The sequence below is a fragment of the Muscardinus avellanarius genome (genome assembly GCF_963383645.1).
Source record: "Muscardinus avellanarius genome assembly, chromosome: X".
Lineage (NCBI taxonomy): Eukaryota > Metazoa > Chordata > Mammalia > Rodentia > Gliridae > Muscardinus > Muscardinus avellanarius.
Genome location: NC_137792.1, coordinates 18,047,363 through 18,066,031, shown reverse-complemented (window position 1 = coordinate 18,066,031; position 18,669 = coordinate 18,047,363). Strand labels below are relative to the sequence as shown.

At 43.5% G+C, this 18,669-nt stretch overlaps 1 protein-coding gene across 9 annotated transcripts in view; it reads right to left on the bottom strand.

Annotated features, from left to right (window-relative positions):
• The window catches only part of ZFX (zinc finger protein X-linked), a gene marked incomplete at both ends in the record, with an annotated part of 31,317 nt that extends 14,533 nt beyond the window's left edge, over nt 1-16,784 (bottom strand). For 4 of the 9 annotated variants that reach the window (XM_080718744.1, XM_080718745.1, XM_080718749.1 and 1 more), the window contains 2 exons: nt 12,828-13,397; nt 16,724-16,784. In XM_080718744.1, the coding sequence (XP_080574870.1) occupies nt 12,828-13,397; nt 16,724-16,784 (631 nt within the window). The remainder of the gene's footprint in view (nt 1-12,827; nt 13,398-16,723) is intronic. The other 5 variants (XM_080718747.1, XM_080718750.1, XM_080718751.1 and 2 more) reach the window with 3 other exon arrangements.
• Between the last annotated feature and the right edge of the window lie 1,885 nt (nt 16,785-18,669).

Here is an 18,669-nt window from a genome sequence, read left to right as displayed (position 1 = left end):
CTGGGATGACAAGTGCGCCACCACGCCCGGCTAGAACTACTTCAATTCTGTGGCCCATCCCATCCCTCACAAAGGCTCTACTTCATTACACTGGCTCAGCAGAACCAAATCCTTGGCAAGTTGCCCCCTGCCGCTGTACTAGCACCTACGGAGCTAAACGGGAGAAAAAGACACACCCACCCCGTGGTTTCACCTTCAATTCACGACCCTGAACTTGAAGTGCACCTGTTTTGCTACTTTCTTCTTTTTTCCAGCTCCTCCTCTCTACTCCAGTCTACTCCCTCCCTCCATTCCTGCTTGCTGCTGCTAACCTCGCTTCCTACTTCACTGAGAACAAATGAAACAATCGGAAGACACCCCACCTCTGGCCACCCCACTTCTGCGGCGGCCGCCTCCCTGCAGAGTCTCTCCTACACCCTCCTCCGGTTACAAAGCTTCCTTGTTCTTCAATCTGCCCTTGTCATTGATCTGTTCAAAAGCAAGATGGCGGCCAATTCTGTGTGGTCTCAGGAGACAAAGTTTAGTGCGCTGACTGCCTGTAATGCTTCTAAGGTAGAGAGAGGCCATTTTCCAACCTTGTTTTTGGTGAGGGGTAGAGGCAACGAAGACATCTCTGCCATAGTGCTGATTATTTCTTCTTCATCTTTTTTCTTTTTCTTCTTCCTTTTGCGGTACTGGGGATGGAACCCAGGGGCATTCTACTTCTGAGCTACACCCCCAGTCCTATTTTTATTCTTTGCTTATTTATTTGTGTGGGGGGGGTGCTGGGGGTGGGAACCAGAGGCTTTCTACCTCTGGCTACACTCCCAGACCTATTTTACACTTTATTTGGAAATAGGGTCTCACTAAGTGGCTTAGAGCCTCACTAAGTGGCTGAGGCTGGCTTCGAACCCGTGCGATCCTCCTGTCTCAGCCTCCCAAGCGCGGGGATTACAAGCGTGCGCCACCACGCCCGGCTTATTCTTTATTTTGAAACAGAGCCTCACTGAGTTGCAAAGAGCTGAGACTGTCCTTGAACCAAGATCCTCCTGTCTCAGCCTCCCAAATGCTGGGATTAGAACCCTGCACCACCACGCCCAGCTAAGTGACTTATTCTTGATATAAATCTAACCACCATCCAAACTGGACTAATACTGAAAGCTCCTAATTCATTAACTTTAGTGATTTCCAAACACACTTCAGAGTACCTACAAAACACTTTTAGATGGAATAATAAGCCTCTTTAAATTTTATCAGAACAAGTTTTAAAAAAATGTTCAAGGTGACTATAATGATTACTGTATACTTGAAAATCACTAAGCAAGTAGATTTCTAAGTGCTCTCACTACAAAAACAATTATGTGCCAGGTATTGTGAGGCATGCCCAGCAGCTGGGAGGCTGAGAAGCAGAGGGTACCAGGTTCAAGGCCAAACTTGGCAAATGACCTGTCTCAAAAAAAAAGCATGTGAGCCGGGCGTGGTGGCGCGCACCTGTAATCCCAGCCCTTGGGAGGCTGAGACAGGAGGATCGCACGGGTTCGAATCAGCCTCAGCTACTTAGTGAGGCTCTCAGTAACTTAGTGAGACCCTGTTTCCAAAAATAGGTCTGGGAGTATGGCCCGGAGGTAGAAAGCCTCTGGGTTCCACCCCCGGTACCACCAGAAAAAAAAAAAATCCTCAAATTTTATTGTTTTATCAAAGTGTTTAAAAACAAAATGGTAAGGCATGTACATAAAAAATAATGGTAAGATAATACACATTTGATAATTAAACCACAGAACAATGGAATAAGTATTTTACTGTCTTCTGTGCTAATGGCACCCATAATCAATAAACTTTTATCAGACTTGTTGATTTTCAGTGTTTATGCATTAAACACAGGGGTTTGGTCTCTATGTATTCACTTCTTCCCTGGACTACTGTGGGGGGGCACGGTTTTACTGGGGACTGAAGCCAGGGGCATTCTACCTCTGAGCAGTACACCCCAGCCTACTTTATTCTGAAACATGGTCTAAGTTGTGAAGAGCCTTGCTGAGTTGCTTGGGCTGGCTGTGAACTCGTGATCCTTTCATCTCAGCCTCCCAAGTACTCAGATTACAAGCACTGCCACCACATCCGGCTCACCCCGGGAGCTTTCTTTCTCCGAGTTACAGCCTCAGCCCTATTTCATCTTTTATTTTGAAACAGGGTCTCACTAAGTTTCTGAGGACCTTGCCAAGCTGCTGAGGTTAGCCTCAAATCCTCCTGTTGCGGCCTTTGAAGTACTGGTATCATTGATGTGTGCCACCATGCCCAGCTCTAAATTACATTTTACTGGAGATCTACTTTGACCAAAATCCTGCTTCATTAGGAGCCGTCATTAGATTAACTGGTCCAAAACACAGAGTAACTGGCTAGGGCCACCACGTTCCCCGCGCACAGACGTCCTGCTTCACAGCCGACAGCTGTGTGCAGCCGCCCTGCCGAGATCTGCGGCAGGTCCAGATCGGCTCCTCTTCTGGTGATGGCTTTGCCATCTGCCCAGCTGAGCAAAGCCAGCGAGTGGGGCGTGAGCATCAAACACTCCCTCTTCCTCGATTCTAAATTTAACCCAAGTTCTACTTCCTAAATATGTCGTGAACTAAGTTCTGCCAAACACTACTGCTAAAGCTGATTTCGAATGATCATCACCTGTTCCTTAGACTACAGTGACTCTCCAAACGCGCCCCCACACCTGCTTCTCCACTGACCTACCTCTTTAGCCCGTTTTATTTTGAGACAGGGTCTTGCTACGGTGCCCACGCTGGCCTCAAACTTGGCAATCCTCCTGCCTCGGTCTCCTACATCATTACGGTTGCAGGCCTGCCCCGCAGCGTCCAGCTCCGAGAGTGCCTTTCTGTTTGAGTTCACACTTCCCTTGTGTCTGCCCTCAGCACTGCCTCTATCTTCCTAAACTAGAAACAGGAGAATGCTAGTAATCTGTTAAAAACCATCCAGTAGCTGCTCACATGGAAAAGGTAAAGCAGGCTTCTCAGTGTGCTAAGGGCCTTGACATTTGGGGCCCTGCCCGAAACCCCGCCAATATAACGCCACCTTCCCTCCACTCCCCTCAACAAAATTATTTGCACCCCAAAGAATAAGTCTCTGAACACTCAATGGTCTTTCCCATCTCTCTGCCTTTCCTCCCTCTTCAGCCACTTACTGAAGAATTCAACCCAAATTATTTATTGTTTAAAAAGCTGATAAATAAGCCGGGCGTGGTGGCGCACGCTTGTAATCCCAGCATTCGGGAGGCGGAGACAGGAGGATTGCAGTTCGCAGACAGCCTCAGCTACTTAGTGAGGCCCTCTGCAACTCGGTGAGACCCGGTTTCAAAATAAAGAATAAAAAGTAGGGCAGGAGGTGTAGCTCGGAGGTAGAATGCCCCTGGGTTCCACCCCCAGACCCGCAAAAAAAACCAAAAAACAAAAAACAAAAAAAAACTGATAAATAAATTCTGAAATACTTAGGAAAGAAATATGTAGAATTGGCTTCAAAGTAATATAGGACAGAGGGAAAACGATGGGGAGAGAAAAAAAAGTAGTCCCATCTTCAAGTAAACGTCTATAAATCTTTGGCTTAGCTGTAGCACTTAATCTCACTCCAGGGCACCAAAATCTTTCTACCCTTCCTGTTAGTGCTTCCAAAATTTGAGTATCTATTTATATACCTTTTCACACTCGACTGCAATTGACTGCTTCTTTCTTCCCTTTAAGATTCTGAGCTCTTAAAAGTCAGACACGTCACTGTTTTTCTCTAAAACCTAGCCATGTCCACAGTTCAATACAGCTGATCGATATAAATGTCTTTAAATAAATGAAAGTACAAGGAAGTAAACGTGGGCAAGAGTAAAAATAATAGTTGACATAGGATTACTTTTTTCTCATACAAACACAAATTTGAAAACACTTGAGCTGGGCGCAGTGGCACGTGCCTATAATCCGAGTGCTTGGGAGGCTGAGACAGGAGGATCACAGGTTTGAGACTAGCCCCAGCAACTTTGGCAAGACCCTGTCTCAAAATAAATAGAGCTAAAGGTGTAGCTTGGAATTAGAATACCCTGAGTCTAACCCCCACTATAAACAAAGAAAAAAATTAAGACTTTTTAGGTAGAACACCAGGACGGGGTTTGTGAGCTGTCTTCGAATGAGATAAATGAGAAAGTAACTGAGTTTCCCTGAAATGACTCCCTGACACTGAGATTCGGCGTCAGTGCACACTTTAATAACCACTGGAGCCCTGCCTCCCCACCCCACCAGCAAGTACTGTACTCGAAAGCTACCGCTCTGCAGGACCGCTCTATACACATACGGAGAGGAATCCAGACAGCCAGAGACCAGACGCTGGAATAAACACACTTGCTTCCACAGCCCCGCCCCAGTGCCCGCGGGTCCGTGTGAGTCACGAGGCCAGGCCTCAGCCACTGGATCTGGGTAGAGCGGAGGTAAGACAAATAATACGGACTATACTCAATATTGGACTACATTCGGGCACACAGATACCATTTATTCAAGAGTTACTACTTTATTATTCATCTCCAACAAAATAATCTATCTGGGACCAAAATAGCTTAAACTTTTTTTTTTTTTTTTTTGTGGTGCTGGGGTTCCTGGAAGCCCTTCTACCTCCGGGCTACACTCCCAGACCTATTTTTGCAGTTTTATTTGGAAACAGGGTCTCCTAAGCCAGCGCGCGGGGCTAGCTTCGAACCTGCGCGATCCTCCTGTCTCTGCCTCCCAAGCGCAGGGATTACAAGCGTGCGCCACCACACCCGGCTAAACTTTTAAAAATTAAAACGTGCTATGTGGCCGGGCGTGATGGCACCCACTTGTAATACTAGCATTTGGGAGGCTGAGACAGGAGGATCCGGGTTCAGGAACGGCCTCAGCTACCTAGTGAGGCCCTCTGCAACTCAGTGAGACCTTGTTTCAAAAGGGATTGAACCTCTCTATGCCCAAGTTACACCCCAACCTTTTTTCTTTTTCAAAGAGGGTCTCACTAAATTGCTCAGGCTGGCCTCGATCCTGTAGTCCTCCAGTCTCAGCCTCGCAAATACTGAGTGTACAGGTGTATGCCACCATTACTTAGAGTACTGAAGTTTGCAAATTCACTACTTACCCCTCCCACTACGCCTTAATCTTCAATTCTCCCAAATTTAAAGATTACAGATAACTGACATTAAGATACACTACAGCCATGATGAATCCACATCACTTTAGAAACCCCTTTCTCTGTAGGCCACAATTTAATCTTGCTTATAGTCTGGGTGGACGGGAGTTGAGATTCACTGGAAAAGAGCTGAGCCATGGAAAAATAGCTAACGTATACTGAGCTAACATTAATGTGTTACCAGAGATTGAACTCAAGGGCGTTCTATCTTTGAGCTACACCCCCAGCCCTATTTTTTATTCTTTAGTTTGAAACAGGGTCTCACTGAGTTGCAGAGGGCCTCACTCGCTAAGTGAACCGTGATCGTCCCATCTCAGCCTCCCAAGTCCTGGGGATTACAAGCGTGCGCCACCACGCCCTGCTCATATTAACATGTTTAACCCTGAGGTAGCACCTACCATCACCTCCATCTTACAGAAAAGTGAAGCACAGAGAGGTTGAGTAACTTGCACAAAGCTACACAGCAAATAAGTGGTAGAATTAGGAATAAACACAGGCATCGTGACGCCAGGATCTGTGCTTCACTGCTTCCTGGGGACACAAAGCCACCGCGTGACTGGCACTAGGAGAGCAGAATGGGAAACTTATTGATTTCTTCTGACAGCCCACATCATTTTCTCGTCTTGCAAGACTGTTTCCATGGGAACCAGACCACAAGAAAATCATTTGAGACAAATAAGTTATAAACAGATGTCCCCGTGAGGCTTAGGAGTAGACTCTTCTTGTGGGCCGACAGCATACCTATCCTTCTATTCAGGCAGCTCAGAAGAGGAAGGACACACGGATCAATGAAACAGAATTAAAACTCCAGAAATAAACCCTCACATTTACAAGAAACTGATTTTCAACAAGGGTGCCAAGAACATTTAAACAGGAAAGAATAGTCTTTTTCAGCAAATGGTGCTAGGACAATTGAACATTCACTCGCCCAAGAGTGAAGCTAGATCCTTATCTCATACTGTACACAAAAATAAACTCACATGGATGGAAGGCCAAATGGAAGAAAGAAAACTAGAAAACTCAGGAGGAAACAGGTATAAATTGACCTTGGATGAGGCAACAGTCTCTTAAATATGATGCCAAAGCACATAAAACAAGTTCTAGATGTAGCTCAGTGGTAGAACACTGGCCCAGCACGTGTGTGAGGCCCTAAACCCAATCCCCAGCACCAGGGCTTAAAAAAAACCCACACACAGCAAAACATACAGATAAACTGAACTCCATCAAAATTTAAGACATCAAAGGTAACTATCAAAAGAGAAGAGACAGCCAGGCGTGGTGGCGCACGCTTGTAATCCCAGGACTTGGGAGGCTGAGACGGGAGGATCACAGGTTCGTGACCAGCCTCAGCTACTTAGTGAGGCTCTTTGCAACTCAATGAGACCCTTCTTTAAAATAAAATATAGGCCTGGAGGTACAGCTCAGAGGCAGAATGCCCTGGGTCCCAACCCCAGTACCACACACACACAAGAAATAATAATAATAAAAATAAAAGGAATGAAGTACGTACTATGATAGGGATGAACCTTGAGAATGTCAGGCCAATCACAAAAGACCACGTATTATACCAGTCCATTTATATGGAAGGTTCCGAACAGAAAATTCTATCAAAACAAAAAGTACATTGATGGCCAGGCGTGGTGGTGCACGCTTGTAATCCCAGGACTTGGGAGGCTGAGACAGGAGGATTGTTTAGGTTCGAAGCCAGCCTCAGCTACTTAGTGAGGCTCTTAGCAACTTAGTGAGACCCTGTTTCCAAATAAAGTATAAGTATAAAATAGGTCTGGACGTGTAGCCGGGAGATAGCCCCTGGGTTCCACCCCCAGTACCAAAAAAAAAAAATTTTAAATAGGGCTGAAGGTGTAGCCCAAAGGTAGAATGCCCCTGGGTTCAATCTTTAGTACTGCAAAAAAAAAAAAAAAAAAAAAAAAAAAGACACACACACACCAAAAAAACCCCACGGGAGAGGTCACTAAGACCTAAAGGCAGCCATCTCGCCGATCACGTTACTATCAGAGGTGCTCAAAGAATATTCTGTTGCTCGCAGCTGCTGTACGGCAGTCCCTGACTCACTCTCCCCAGCATCTTCTCCAGCTTTTTCAAAATGGCATCCTGACTGTCCAGCTGCAAAGTGAAACTCCAGGGGGCTGAACACTGCTTGCAAAGAGATGAGAGGCCGGCTGGCAGCTGCCTCGATTAAAGGAGAACTAAGAAGCAACCTGAGTAACAAGTGGATGACTCACACTCCACCGCTCATCCCGCCAGAAAACCCCTTGGGGCCGGCCATGCAGCAGTACCACCGCATCTAGCCTGGCCAGAAGCAAGAAGAGCCGACAGCTACCGGAAGGGAAGAGACAGACTGCTAAAACCGTGGATAAGACACGATGCCCACAAACTTCTGGCCTCGACATTCATATGTTCATTTATTCGGCAAATATCTATTTCACATCTGATATGCAAATGGCTGATGGGGGAAATAAATTAGCAGCGAAGATGCAGCAGACAGTTCCTTTTCTCAGGAATTACACAATTTAGAAACAATCATAACATGTAGTCTACATAAACAGGTCATCCTGACCTCAAAGGCAGCTCTGCTGCGACGAGGAGCGCCGGTGTCTGTGTACTACCTCAACACTATGAAGGACGAGGGCTGCGTTACCATCACTTCAAATAAGACCTTTGGAGGGGGGAAAATAAAAATCTGCCAAGAGGAACACTAAACATATAAAAGCTGTTGATTAGGCCTTAGATCCACTGACTTACTGAAATGTTTAAAGAGAAAAAGAGTATTTAGATATCTGTTTATGTTGACTTGTAAATAAAAAATAAGCGGGGTGTGGTGGCACATGCCTGTAATCCTAGGTTCTTAGGTAGCTGAGGCAGGAGGACTGCAGTTTCAAGGACAGCCTTAGCAAGTAGTAAGACTCTCGTCAACCTAGCCCCTGTTTCAAAATAATAATTAAAAAAACAGGGCTGGGGATACAGCTCAGAGGTAAAATGCCCCTGGGTTCAATCCCCAGCAGCACAAGCAATAAATACATACATACATAAATACATAAATAAATAAATAAATAATTTAGAGGTACATCTCTCATCCTATTATGAGACATATTACAGTTGACTGCTAATAATTGTTATCTCAGCATTCTCCATCACTGATTAAATCAGGCCACACTTCCTCTACTTACCACAAAACACCAAAACTTCTGAAGGCAATGTAGGTTTTAAAACCAAGCATGGTGGCCCATACTTGTAATCCCTGTATCTGGGAGGCCGAGACAGGAGGATCGCAGGTTCAGCGACAGGCCCAACAAGTAGTGAGACTCATCAAACTAGCCAGACCCCCAGGTTCAATCCTCAGTACCACACAAAAAAAGTAGGTTTTAAGTTAAAATGCAGGGCAAAAAAAAGTATCTTTGCTGGGAGGCAGAAACAAGAGAAATGCTAATTAATTCCAAATGCCTTCCACTGGTTTGATTCCAATGCAAATAGCAAATTAAGATCATGTACAGAGAGGCCGGCGGCGTGGTGGTGCACGCTTGTGATCCCCGCGCTTGGGAGGCTGAGACAGGAGGATCGCACAGGTTCGAAGCCAGCCTCAGCTACTTAGTGAGGCTCTCAGCAACTTAGTGAGACCCTGTTTCCAAATAAGGTATAAATAAAATAGGTCTGAGAGTATAGCCCGGAGGTAGAAAAGCCCTTGGGTTCCAGAATCAATCAAACAATCAATCAATCAATCTCTCTCTCTCTCTCTCTCTCTCTCTCACACACACACACACACACACACACACACACACACACACACACACACACAAAAATAAATAAATAAATTTTTTTTGCTTCCTGCCCATCTCACTAAAGTTTTTCAACCCTCTACTGGCGTCCTTCAGCTTTTCACCCAATCTCTGTGGTCCTTCTATATTGGCAGGTGAGCCTGCTTCGCAGAGAAAACAGCTCTCCTCATTCAAACCATCCTTTGACCGTCTGAGGGAGCCTTACCCGGAACTTTCTGGTTCAAAGGGGACACCCTCTCCCTCCCCAGCACTCACCTAACAGCTACCCACCACTTCCCAGGACCCAGCCCCGCCCTCGTTCTCTCTCCAGCCGTCTTGTTTCCAGTACCTATAAACATGCCCAACATACTTTCGCCCAACTCCACCTCCTTTAATTTCTCAACATATTACAGCTCATCTCTCCTATCTCCTACCCACTCACCTATGCTTTACTGAAATTCTTCTACTTCTAATGATCTTCACACTCTAAACATTTTCCCTCCTCCTCATCCAAAACTTCCTGATTTTCTTGGGCTCTTCTCTACCTACCTCTTTTTGGCAGGGGGACTAAGGACTAAATCCAGGGGCATTCCACCTCCAAACTACACCCCAGCCCGATTTTATGGTTTTTTTTTTTCATAACATTCCTTCTTATATGTATCAAAACTCATACTGAACAATGAGTTCTGTGTTGCAAAAGAGGATTTAAGCTTGCACCCACTTACAGGACTGTCTTTGTTCACAAGTTAGAACAAAAACATACCAAAGTGGTACTATTTTATGTTTTTGAAACATAAAAATATGTTCAGAATCGGGAAGTTGCTGAAGCTGGCCTTGAAGCTAAGATACTCCTCTTTCAGCCTCCCAAGTATTAGGATTACAGGCATGCACCACCACGCCCAGTTCTCTGCCCAACTCTTAATCACCCAAAGGATTCCTATCTGATATTCATTCTACAAGCACTCTGGGGACCACCATCCATTTCCATTTCTATATTCTGTTTGTCACAAATTTCTCCTTTAGTCAGTCATACCTCTCTCAAAAGTACCAAATTCATATTTTCAACAGCCTAGACAAAAACATACACAAGACTGTCCCTAACAAACTATTCAAACTTTTGACAGGTTCTAAATAATTTTCCCTCCACCAAACCTACTCTTCCTCTTTGGTAATTATTTTTTTTTGGTGGTACTGGGGGTGGAACCCAGAGGCTTTCTACCTCCGGGCTATACTCCCAGACCTATTTTCTATTTTATTTGGAAACAGGGACTCACTAAGTTGCCGAGATCCTCACTAGGTAACTGAGGCTGGCTTCGAACCTGTGCGATCCTCCTGTCTCAGCCTCCCAAGCGCGGGGATTACAAGCGGGGATTACAAGCATGCGCCACCACGCCCGGCATTCGGTAATTATTATGACCAGGAATATAATCGCCTAAGATAGACATCTTAGGGTCATCCTCTTTTATCTTTCTCCCGTAAATCCCCACTCTTACTATTAAAGCTCTGAGCTCCCCCCACCCTGGCACTAGGGATGGAACCCAGGAGCAGTCTATCTTTGAGCTACACCCCCAGCCTGATTTTGTATTCTTTTCTTTGAAACAGTCTCACTAAGCTGCAGAGGGCCCAAGTAGCTGAGGCTGGCCTGAACCCAGATCCTCCTGTCTCAGCCTCCCAAGTACTGGGATTACAAACTGAGATCTTGACCTCATACACAAACCATTTCAACCACTCTCTATGACAAATCCCTCTCTCACTTATTCTTTTCCTTACTGCTACCACGATGCGTTATATAATATAGGGATAAAAGGAAGAAAAAGCACAGCTCTACAGACCAAACCAGGAAGGAAGCCTGGGAGGTTGAACTGACCAAGGAGAAAGCCTAGGAGAGTCAGAAAAAGCACCCTTCCTTACAGACTAGGGGCTTTTTATAAGACACTGAGAGGGAGGAACAGCTAGTCTTGGCTTTTTCCTATTGGTGGTCTTGACAGAGGGCCAGGACAGGTAGATTAATGAGACTGGGAACAGGGGGATGGCTAGGGATACTTTCCTGCCACTACTGCAGTTCTTTGGTTCTCAACTTCCTCCATCCAGGCCTCACAGTGCCCACAGGATGATCTTCCGAAAATAAATTAACTGAAACAAGTATCATATTTTTTTTCATATCAGTCTGGCAAAAACTAAAAAGGAAAATAAAATCCTGCATTGGTTAGAGTGGGGAAATGGACAATCTCCCAAAAATTAGGGAGGGGATTCATATTAGGTAAGATACTGAGGGAGTATAGCCAAACTTACAAATGTGTAGTATAGCCGGGTGTGGTGGCGCACGCTTGCAATCCCTGGGCTTGGGAGGTGGAGACAAGAGGATTGCGCAGGTTCGAAGCCAGCCTCAGCTACTTAGTGAGGCTCTCAGCAATTTAATGAGACCCTGTTTCCAAATAAATTATGAAATAGGGCTGGGGATGTAGCCCAGAGGTAGAAAAACCCTGGGTTCCACCCCCTAGTACCACAAAATAAAAACCAAAAAAAAAAAAAAAACCCTCAAGAACTTTTGAAAGCCATTTCCTAAAATGCTGACAGATTCTAATATATGTTATATTAAATTCTTGTATTAAAACAGGTATGTAGGAGCCAGGCGTGGTGGTGCACACTTGTAATCCCAGTACTTGCGAGGCTGAGACAGGAGAATCACAGGTTCAAAGCCAGTCTCAGCAGCTTAGTGAGACTCTTGTTTCCAAATAAAATATAAAATAGGTCTGGGGTGTAGACTGGAGGTAGAAGGCCCCTGGGCTCCATCTCCATTATCACAAATGAATGAATGAGTATGCAAGCAAATATTCTTGCAAATTTATAAAGTCTACGAATCTTTATTTATTTGAAGTTCAATTCCTAAAGGTGTTAAGAATTTTCATACTGGGTCAGAACTATGATCTGTCCAATCTAGAATTTTCTCTGTAACACAAGTGGAACAAAGGAATATACTGTAAGAAGATACAGCTGTCCTTTCAGATGGCATGTAAAACATTAGAGGTATATTCCAAAAACACTTTTCCTCTTCTTCAGTAACCTGATATGAGCCCATCATGTTTGAAATCATGTTTCAGAATCATGTTTCAGTACTATGGCAGAATTCTTTCCAGTGTTGTTATATAGATAGTACTTTACATGTAATTAGAATAAGTATGGCCTGGCATGGTGGCGCACGCTTGTAATCCCCGCATTTGGAAGGCTGAGACCGGAGGATCGCAGTTTGCGAACAGCCTCAGCTACGTAGTGAGGCCCTCCACAACTTAGTGAGACCCTGTTTCAAAATAAAGAATAAAAAATAGGGCAGGGGGTGTAGCTCAGAGGTCAAATGCCCCTGGGTTCTCCAGACCCACCAAAAAAAAAAAAAAAAAAAAAAAGTGCATAAATATTACATAAACAGTACTGTGCATACAAGAACATAAATGCATATTTCAGACTCTGTCCAATTGTGTTTCCTGTACCTATAAAGCATAAAAGAATATAAGTAGTTTGGTTATGCATTTTTTCCACGTTGAACTCCTCAGAAGTTTCAAGAAGGTTCCTATGCTAATAGAGGTTGGTAACAGCTTAATCATATCTTTCACAATTTCACAAAGTTCAGTTCCATTCCTTTTAACCCGTGTCCTTCTAGACAGAAATCTCATCTTTCGCATCCTTATACAGAAACAACTCTACTTGGTACCATTTCACCTTTCTAAATTTGGAGATATATTATAGGCTCTGGACTAAAACGACAGTGCAGGAAGCTCTGAGATTTTACTGTAATTTTATAGATGTTTAAGTAAAAAAATTCCACCCCTGATATAAGCTGGGAAAAGCAGTCTTCAAACACACCTCTGAAAACCACCGTACCCCAAGACTTACAGGAAATCATAAGGTAGTCCTCACAGTTGCTTTTGTCGTCATCTTGCTGGTCCACGGGGATCCCATTGGCATCTATGACTGCTTCGGAGGCGCAGTCCGCTACCAATACTTCTTCTGAAACTACATCAGTGGTCAGAGGATCAGTGACGATTTCTGCTTCTACGACACTATCATGAACCACATGTTCAACGTGCCCGACATCAGTCACATGTATAGATTCACTTGTCAAGACATGTTCTGGCATGGATATCGAGGCTGAAGTAATCTCAGAAGCTAAGACATCATCTGGGACCGTGCAGTGTGCTAAGGAAACTTCTTCGGTGACATCTGAGTCCAGCACTTGCTCAGGAATGATGACGGTTTCAGACACATCTGCTTCTTCCATAATATCTGGGCACTGCACATCTTCTATAACAACGTCCTCAATAACATCTTGGATAACAACGGAGTCGGGGTCATCGGGAACAAAGTTATGCACAGTTATGTCTGAATCCACGACATCTGACACAAAAACAGTTTCTTGTACTTCCACGACAATCTGATCACCATCCATGTGTGTGGCATCAGCTCCTTAAAAAAAATCAAAGTGACGGATTTCAGGGAGGCACACGTGACCAGCACAGTTAAACAAATGTCACTTAATTCCTACCAGGACAACACACTAGCTCCTTAAAGAAATAAAGCAGAATCTATTTTTGAATCGCATCAGAAAAATAAAGGCAACTTTTGTATATTCGTCCCAAATCAATTAATGGATAAACACCAACAAAGGAACTAAGGCAGTCACCAAAGAACTATACTTAGGAAATTAAAATTCTAAGTTAAACCCATATTCACGGGTACTTTAGGGATGATCATAAAAAATATATAATGTAGCCAGGCATGGTGGTATGTGCTTATAATCCCAAGACTTGGGAGGCTGAGACAGGAGGACTGCAGGTTCGCAGCCAGCCTCAGCTACTTAGTGAGGCCCTGTTTCAAATAAGGAATAAAAAAATTAGGGCGTGGGGTGGGGTGGGGTGTAGCCCCTGGGTTCGACCCTCAGTACCGCACGCGCGCACACACACACACACACAAAAAAAAATACATAATGTAACTTCAAGCGACAAATATACCATTTTCCTCATTACATGTGTTTTCATGTCTTTTCCTTCTCGCTCTATCTCCCCACCTCAACTCATGTTTTATCTTCATTCCAGCTCACTCGAGTTTTATCTTCATTCCAGCTCTCCCATGTATTTCTTTTACTTCCCTTCCATTTTTTCCCTTTCTTCCTTGACATCCTTTTCCTTCTGTTCTGCTACAATGTACCATCAACATCCTCTATCAATGACTATGTAAATTTAGATTATCAATCTCTGTATCTAGGACACAAAAGGATCAGGGCATAAATCAAGAGGGATAGAAGGTCATAGTTTAGTGAGAAAGACAACCAGTTGAGACTATCTATCTCCATGGACAGATAAAATGAACTGAAGTGTATCTGCGCGGGGGCAGAGGAAGACATGGGCAGTCAGGGTGGGCCTACCTCAACTTGACTGGGGCACTCTGCCTCCATCAGTCTCCTCCCTGCCACAAATCCCAACCCCCAAGGCTGCCCCGAACAAACAGAGGAAGCCTTGCTCTAGTCCACTGTGCAATTAGGGAATAGAGGTAGAGAATGGAATCCATTGTAGCCCAGTGAGATTAAATGACTTAACCAAGATCACACGGTTTGCACAGCATATGGTGCTCAGTAAACAGTACTCTGAATGAATGCCGCAAATGGGAACAGAAATCAGATATCCTTACCAAAAACATAAAATTAAGTCCAGTATCTTGGCTGCGGGTCCAGAGAAAAGCAAAGGAAGTTTTAGAAAAGTCTTACCGGAAAAGCTATTAGTGCTTCTGGTTGTGACTCAGACCAGGCTGAGTCCAAGCAGGTGCCTAGCTCAATGGCTGTGTCACCGGCCAGGCCCTCAGAGAAACATATGGCTTTATCAACGACAAAAATGATCAAGGACCAAAGAATATTAAAAATTATAAGAAGTCTTTAAGGTCACTTAATATCCATTTTCATTACTTCTAGAAGTAAAAAAAAAATATGTTCAACTTTTCATTTTTACAGAACACAAAATTCATATTCTCGACATTACCATCAAGAGAGATCACCGGCACCTCCATCTGGCAGGCGTGAAGACGAAAGTACTTAGCGTCAAGAGTGCTGGTTACAAAACCGAAATCAGAGAGGAAGGTACACTTAATAGTTTTGTGACCTTGGGCAAGTCATTTAACCTCTGCATATCAGTTCCTCATCAGTCAAATGAGGACAGTAGTATCTGCCATGCATACCTCACAGGACTGTGGTGATGATCAAATAGGAATGTATGGGAAGTATTCTGAAAAACTGTAATGAGAGGTTTCATTATTATTATGACATGAAAACGGAGGCCCTGGCAGATTAAGTGACTTGCTCAAAGATAAACAAATACCATAAGTGTTAACAATCAGGACTTAAAAGCAATAGCTTTCAATCTACCACTCGCCCCACGACCCAGGCTCGCTTTTGGCAAGACTAAGCAAATAAAAACTGTGCGTTTGTCTCCAAAGAATTTGGTCTCTCTTTCAAACACATTAATCATACTTCATCTTCCAATGAAGAAGTTTAAATTTTGCATTTACCGTCATCAAACTGAAATTACCGAACTTTACATACCCCTACCCCACTAAACTTAAAAATTAAAGAAAACTTAAAAATTAAAGGTACTAATATTCAATTTTACGATGAACTGTGTTTTAACACTGCAATCGTTTAAAGGCTAATGGAAAATTCATTTTAACATTTTATTTATAAGGACAGCTAAGCTAATAATATAAAACCATCTTATATTACAAAGCCAACTGTAATCACTTACAATGTTACACAATTAGAACCAGGGAATATCCGAAACTGGTACTTTTTTTTTTTTCTATTTTTAAACTTCCATGAATATAATTTGCCTCGTACACTTTGGGGAGTGAGGCAAGACCATCTTCCTGAAGCAGAAAGCTCCTATGGGGAGCTCGTGAGAATAAATGTAGGACAGGGTCAGAATGTGGAGGACCCTGAGATTTTACTTTATCTGCTGAGTAACAGAGAACAAAGATATGACATGATCCAGCTTATGATGAGTGTTCTGATCAATGGACTAGATAAGAGACTCAGGATAAGGAAAACTATGCACAAGTTATTGAAACTAAGAATGAGATGACAGAGTCTGCCTGTGACAAGTAGAATGAAGAGATGTAAAAACAAGGAACATTTCCAATGGGAAACCAACAGAACTCAGCGGGATAACTGGGCAAGACGGGAGTAACTGAGACGTTACTCTAAGGCAGGGATGCTGCTGTTGTTACAAATTGATCATCTCTACCTAAAATGCTTGGGACCACAAGTATTGGGGATTTTTTTCATATGTAGAAAAAGTGGCACATACATAATAAGGCATCTTGGGGATGGGACCCAAGTCTAAGCACAAAATTCACTTATGCTTTACATACATCTTAGACTCACAGCCTGGAGGTAACTTTAGACAATATTTCAAGTGAGCCTATGTTTTCATTACATGCGGTCAGGTGTGGAATTTTCTACTTGTGGCATCATGTTGGTGCTCAAAAAGCTTGGATTTTGGAGTATTTCGAATCTTTGGGTTAGGAATGCTCAACCTGTACCGACAAGAATATGAGAGTTGGTTGTGAAGGAGCCAAACTTTTTGCAATATGCAATAATAACGTGCTCCCTTTCACATCTGTTGATTCTGACAGCACTAAGGAGCTACCTAAGCGTGAACATCAATGGGTGAATGTAGCACGTTGGCCACATGATAACCAGCCCTCAGTGTGGCAGATAAGCAGGGGAACAACTCAAGTAGTTATACCTGCTGCATCAAAAAATGAATTGGGCTCTTGTGGTTGTAATTCAAGTCCATCTTCATCCATGGCCTTTAATTCTCATCAGTCACAGCTCCTGAACCAAGGAAAAAAAGCAAATCAAGTATTAATTTTTTTTATACCATGCGTTAAAAATGTCATCACGAGCTGGGCATGGAGCGCACACTTGTAATCCCAGCATTTGGGAGGCTGAGACAGAAGGATCATGGTTCATGGACAGCCTCCGCTACTTAGGCTCTTTGCAACTCGTGAGACCCTGTTTCAAAGTAAAGAATAAAATATAGGGCTGGGGTGTAGCTCAGAGGTAGAATGCCCTGGGTTCCATCCCCAGGACCACACACACAAAAAAAAGTCATCATGATATTTTCATTTCTGAGACGCTCAAATTCTGTGACAGATGAACATCTACGAAAAACAGAATTGCCTTTGCCTAGACTTTATTTTACACTGAGGCATTGCTTATATGTCAGGTACATACATCATTGTAACAAATAAATCTTCATATTCACTACCCAGATCAAGATCTGGGATATTTGCAGGACCCCAGCATTCCAGCATTGCCTCATCTCAGTCTCTACACCCACTTTCCCACAAGGGAACCTGATTTTGTTAAGATTCAATGTAAACGCATCCTGTAGCTCATTGGGGGAAACGTCTGCACAATTTTCACATGACTTCCCTAATTGTAATGTGGTCTGCTATCTTTCAATCAATAAACTGAACGAATGGAAAAATTCAAAGTACGTAATTAGAGTGAGCACCTTTGGGATTTCTGTCTAATTTATAATGATCTCTCTAAACTAACCCTCAGATCTAGAGAAGTAAATTCCCACAGTGTATTTCTACTCTACCGGTCATAGGTGATTGGCACTAGCTATAAAACAATTTCTGTGTGTGTGTGGTACTGGGGGTGGAACCCAGAGGCTTCCTACCTCCGGTCTACACTCCCAGGCCTATTTTCTATTTTATTTGGAAACAGGGTCTCACTAAGTTGAACTAAGGAAAAAAAGCAAATCAAGTATTAATTTTTTTATATCATGCGTTAAAAGTGTCATCTCACTAAGCTGGCTGGCTTCGAACCTGTGTGATCCTCCTGTCTCAGCCTCCCTACAACAGGGATTACAAGCGTGCGCCATCACGCCCAGCTTATATAAAACAACTTTTTTTAAAATTTCATATTCAAGCTGGGCATGGTGGCGCACGCTTGTAATCCCCGCGCTTGGGAGGCTGAGACAGGAGGATCGCGCAGGTTCGAAGCCAGCCGCGCTGGCTTAAGAGACCCTGTTTCCAAATAAAAAGTATAAAAAATAGGCCTGGGAGTGTAGCCCTGAGGCAGAAGGGTTTCCAGGAACCCCAGTACCACCAAAAAAAGAAAAATAATTCGAGCACAATAAAATTGAAGTCCTTTTCTTGAGAATCTGAAACTACAAGTAAAAATCACCCTCTCAACCTCTCCCTCCTGGTTTCTGTCCCTCCTTCCCCCAATGCCCTGGTGGCTGGAACAGAGTTGAGGAAGACCATTTTCCAACTTCAGCTTAGACTAGTGTATAAAGTATAGAAACACAAAAATAAAAAGAATCAAAGTGAATGGCCGGAGGGGAAAAAAAGATGAAGCAGTGAGGGGACACTTACCAATCAATAATCAATAGTTTTTTGGTTCCTGGTTTTAGACCTTTCTGAGTCCTAGCTTTTTTAAACTTAAATATTTTATTACTTATTTTAAGCTGGATATGGCGGCGCATGCTTGTAATCTCAGTATTTAGGAGGCTGAGACGGGAGGATCAAAGGTTTGAGAACAGCCCTCAGCAAACAGTAAGATTTTCATCAACCTAGCGAGACTGTTTCAAAATAAAAATAAAATAGGGCTGGGGATGTAGCTCGAAGGTAGAATGCCCCTGAGTTCAATCCCTAGTGCCACACAAAAAAGTTAAAT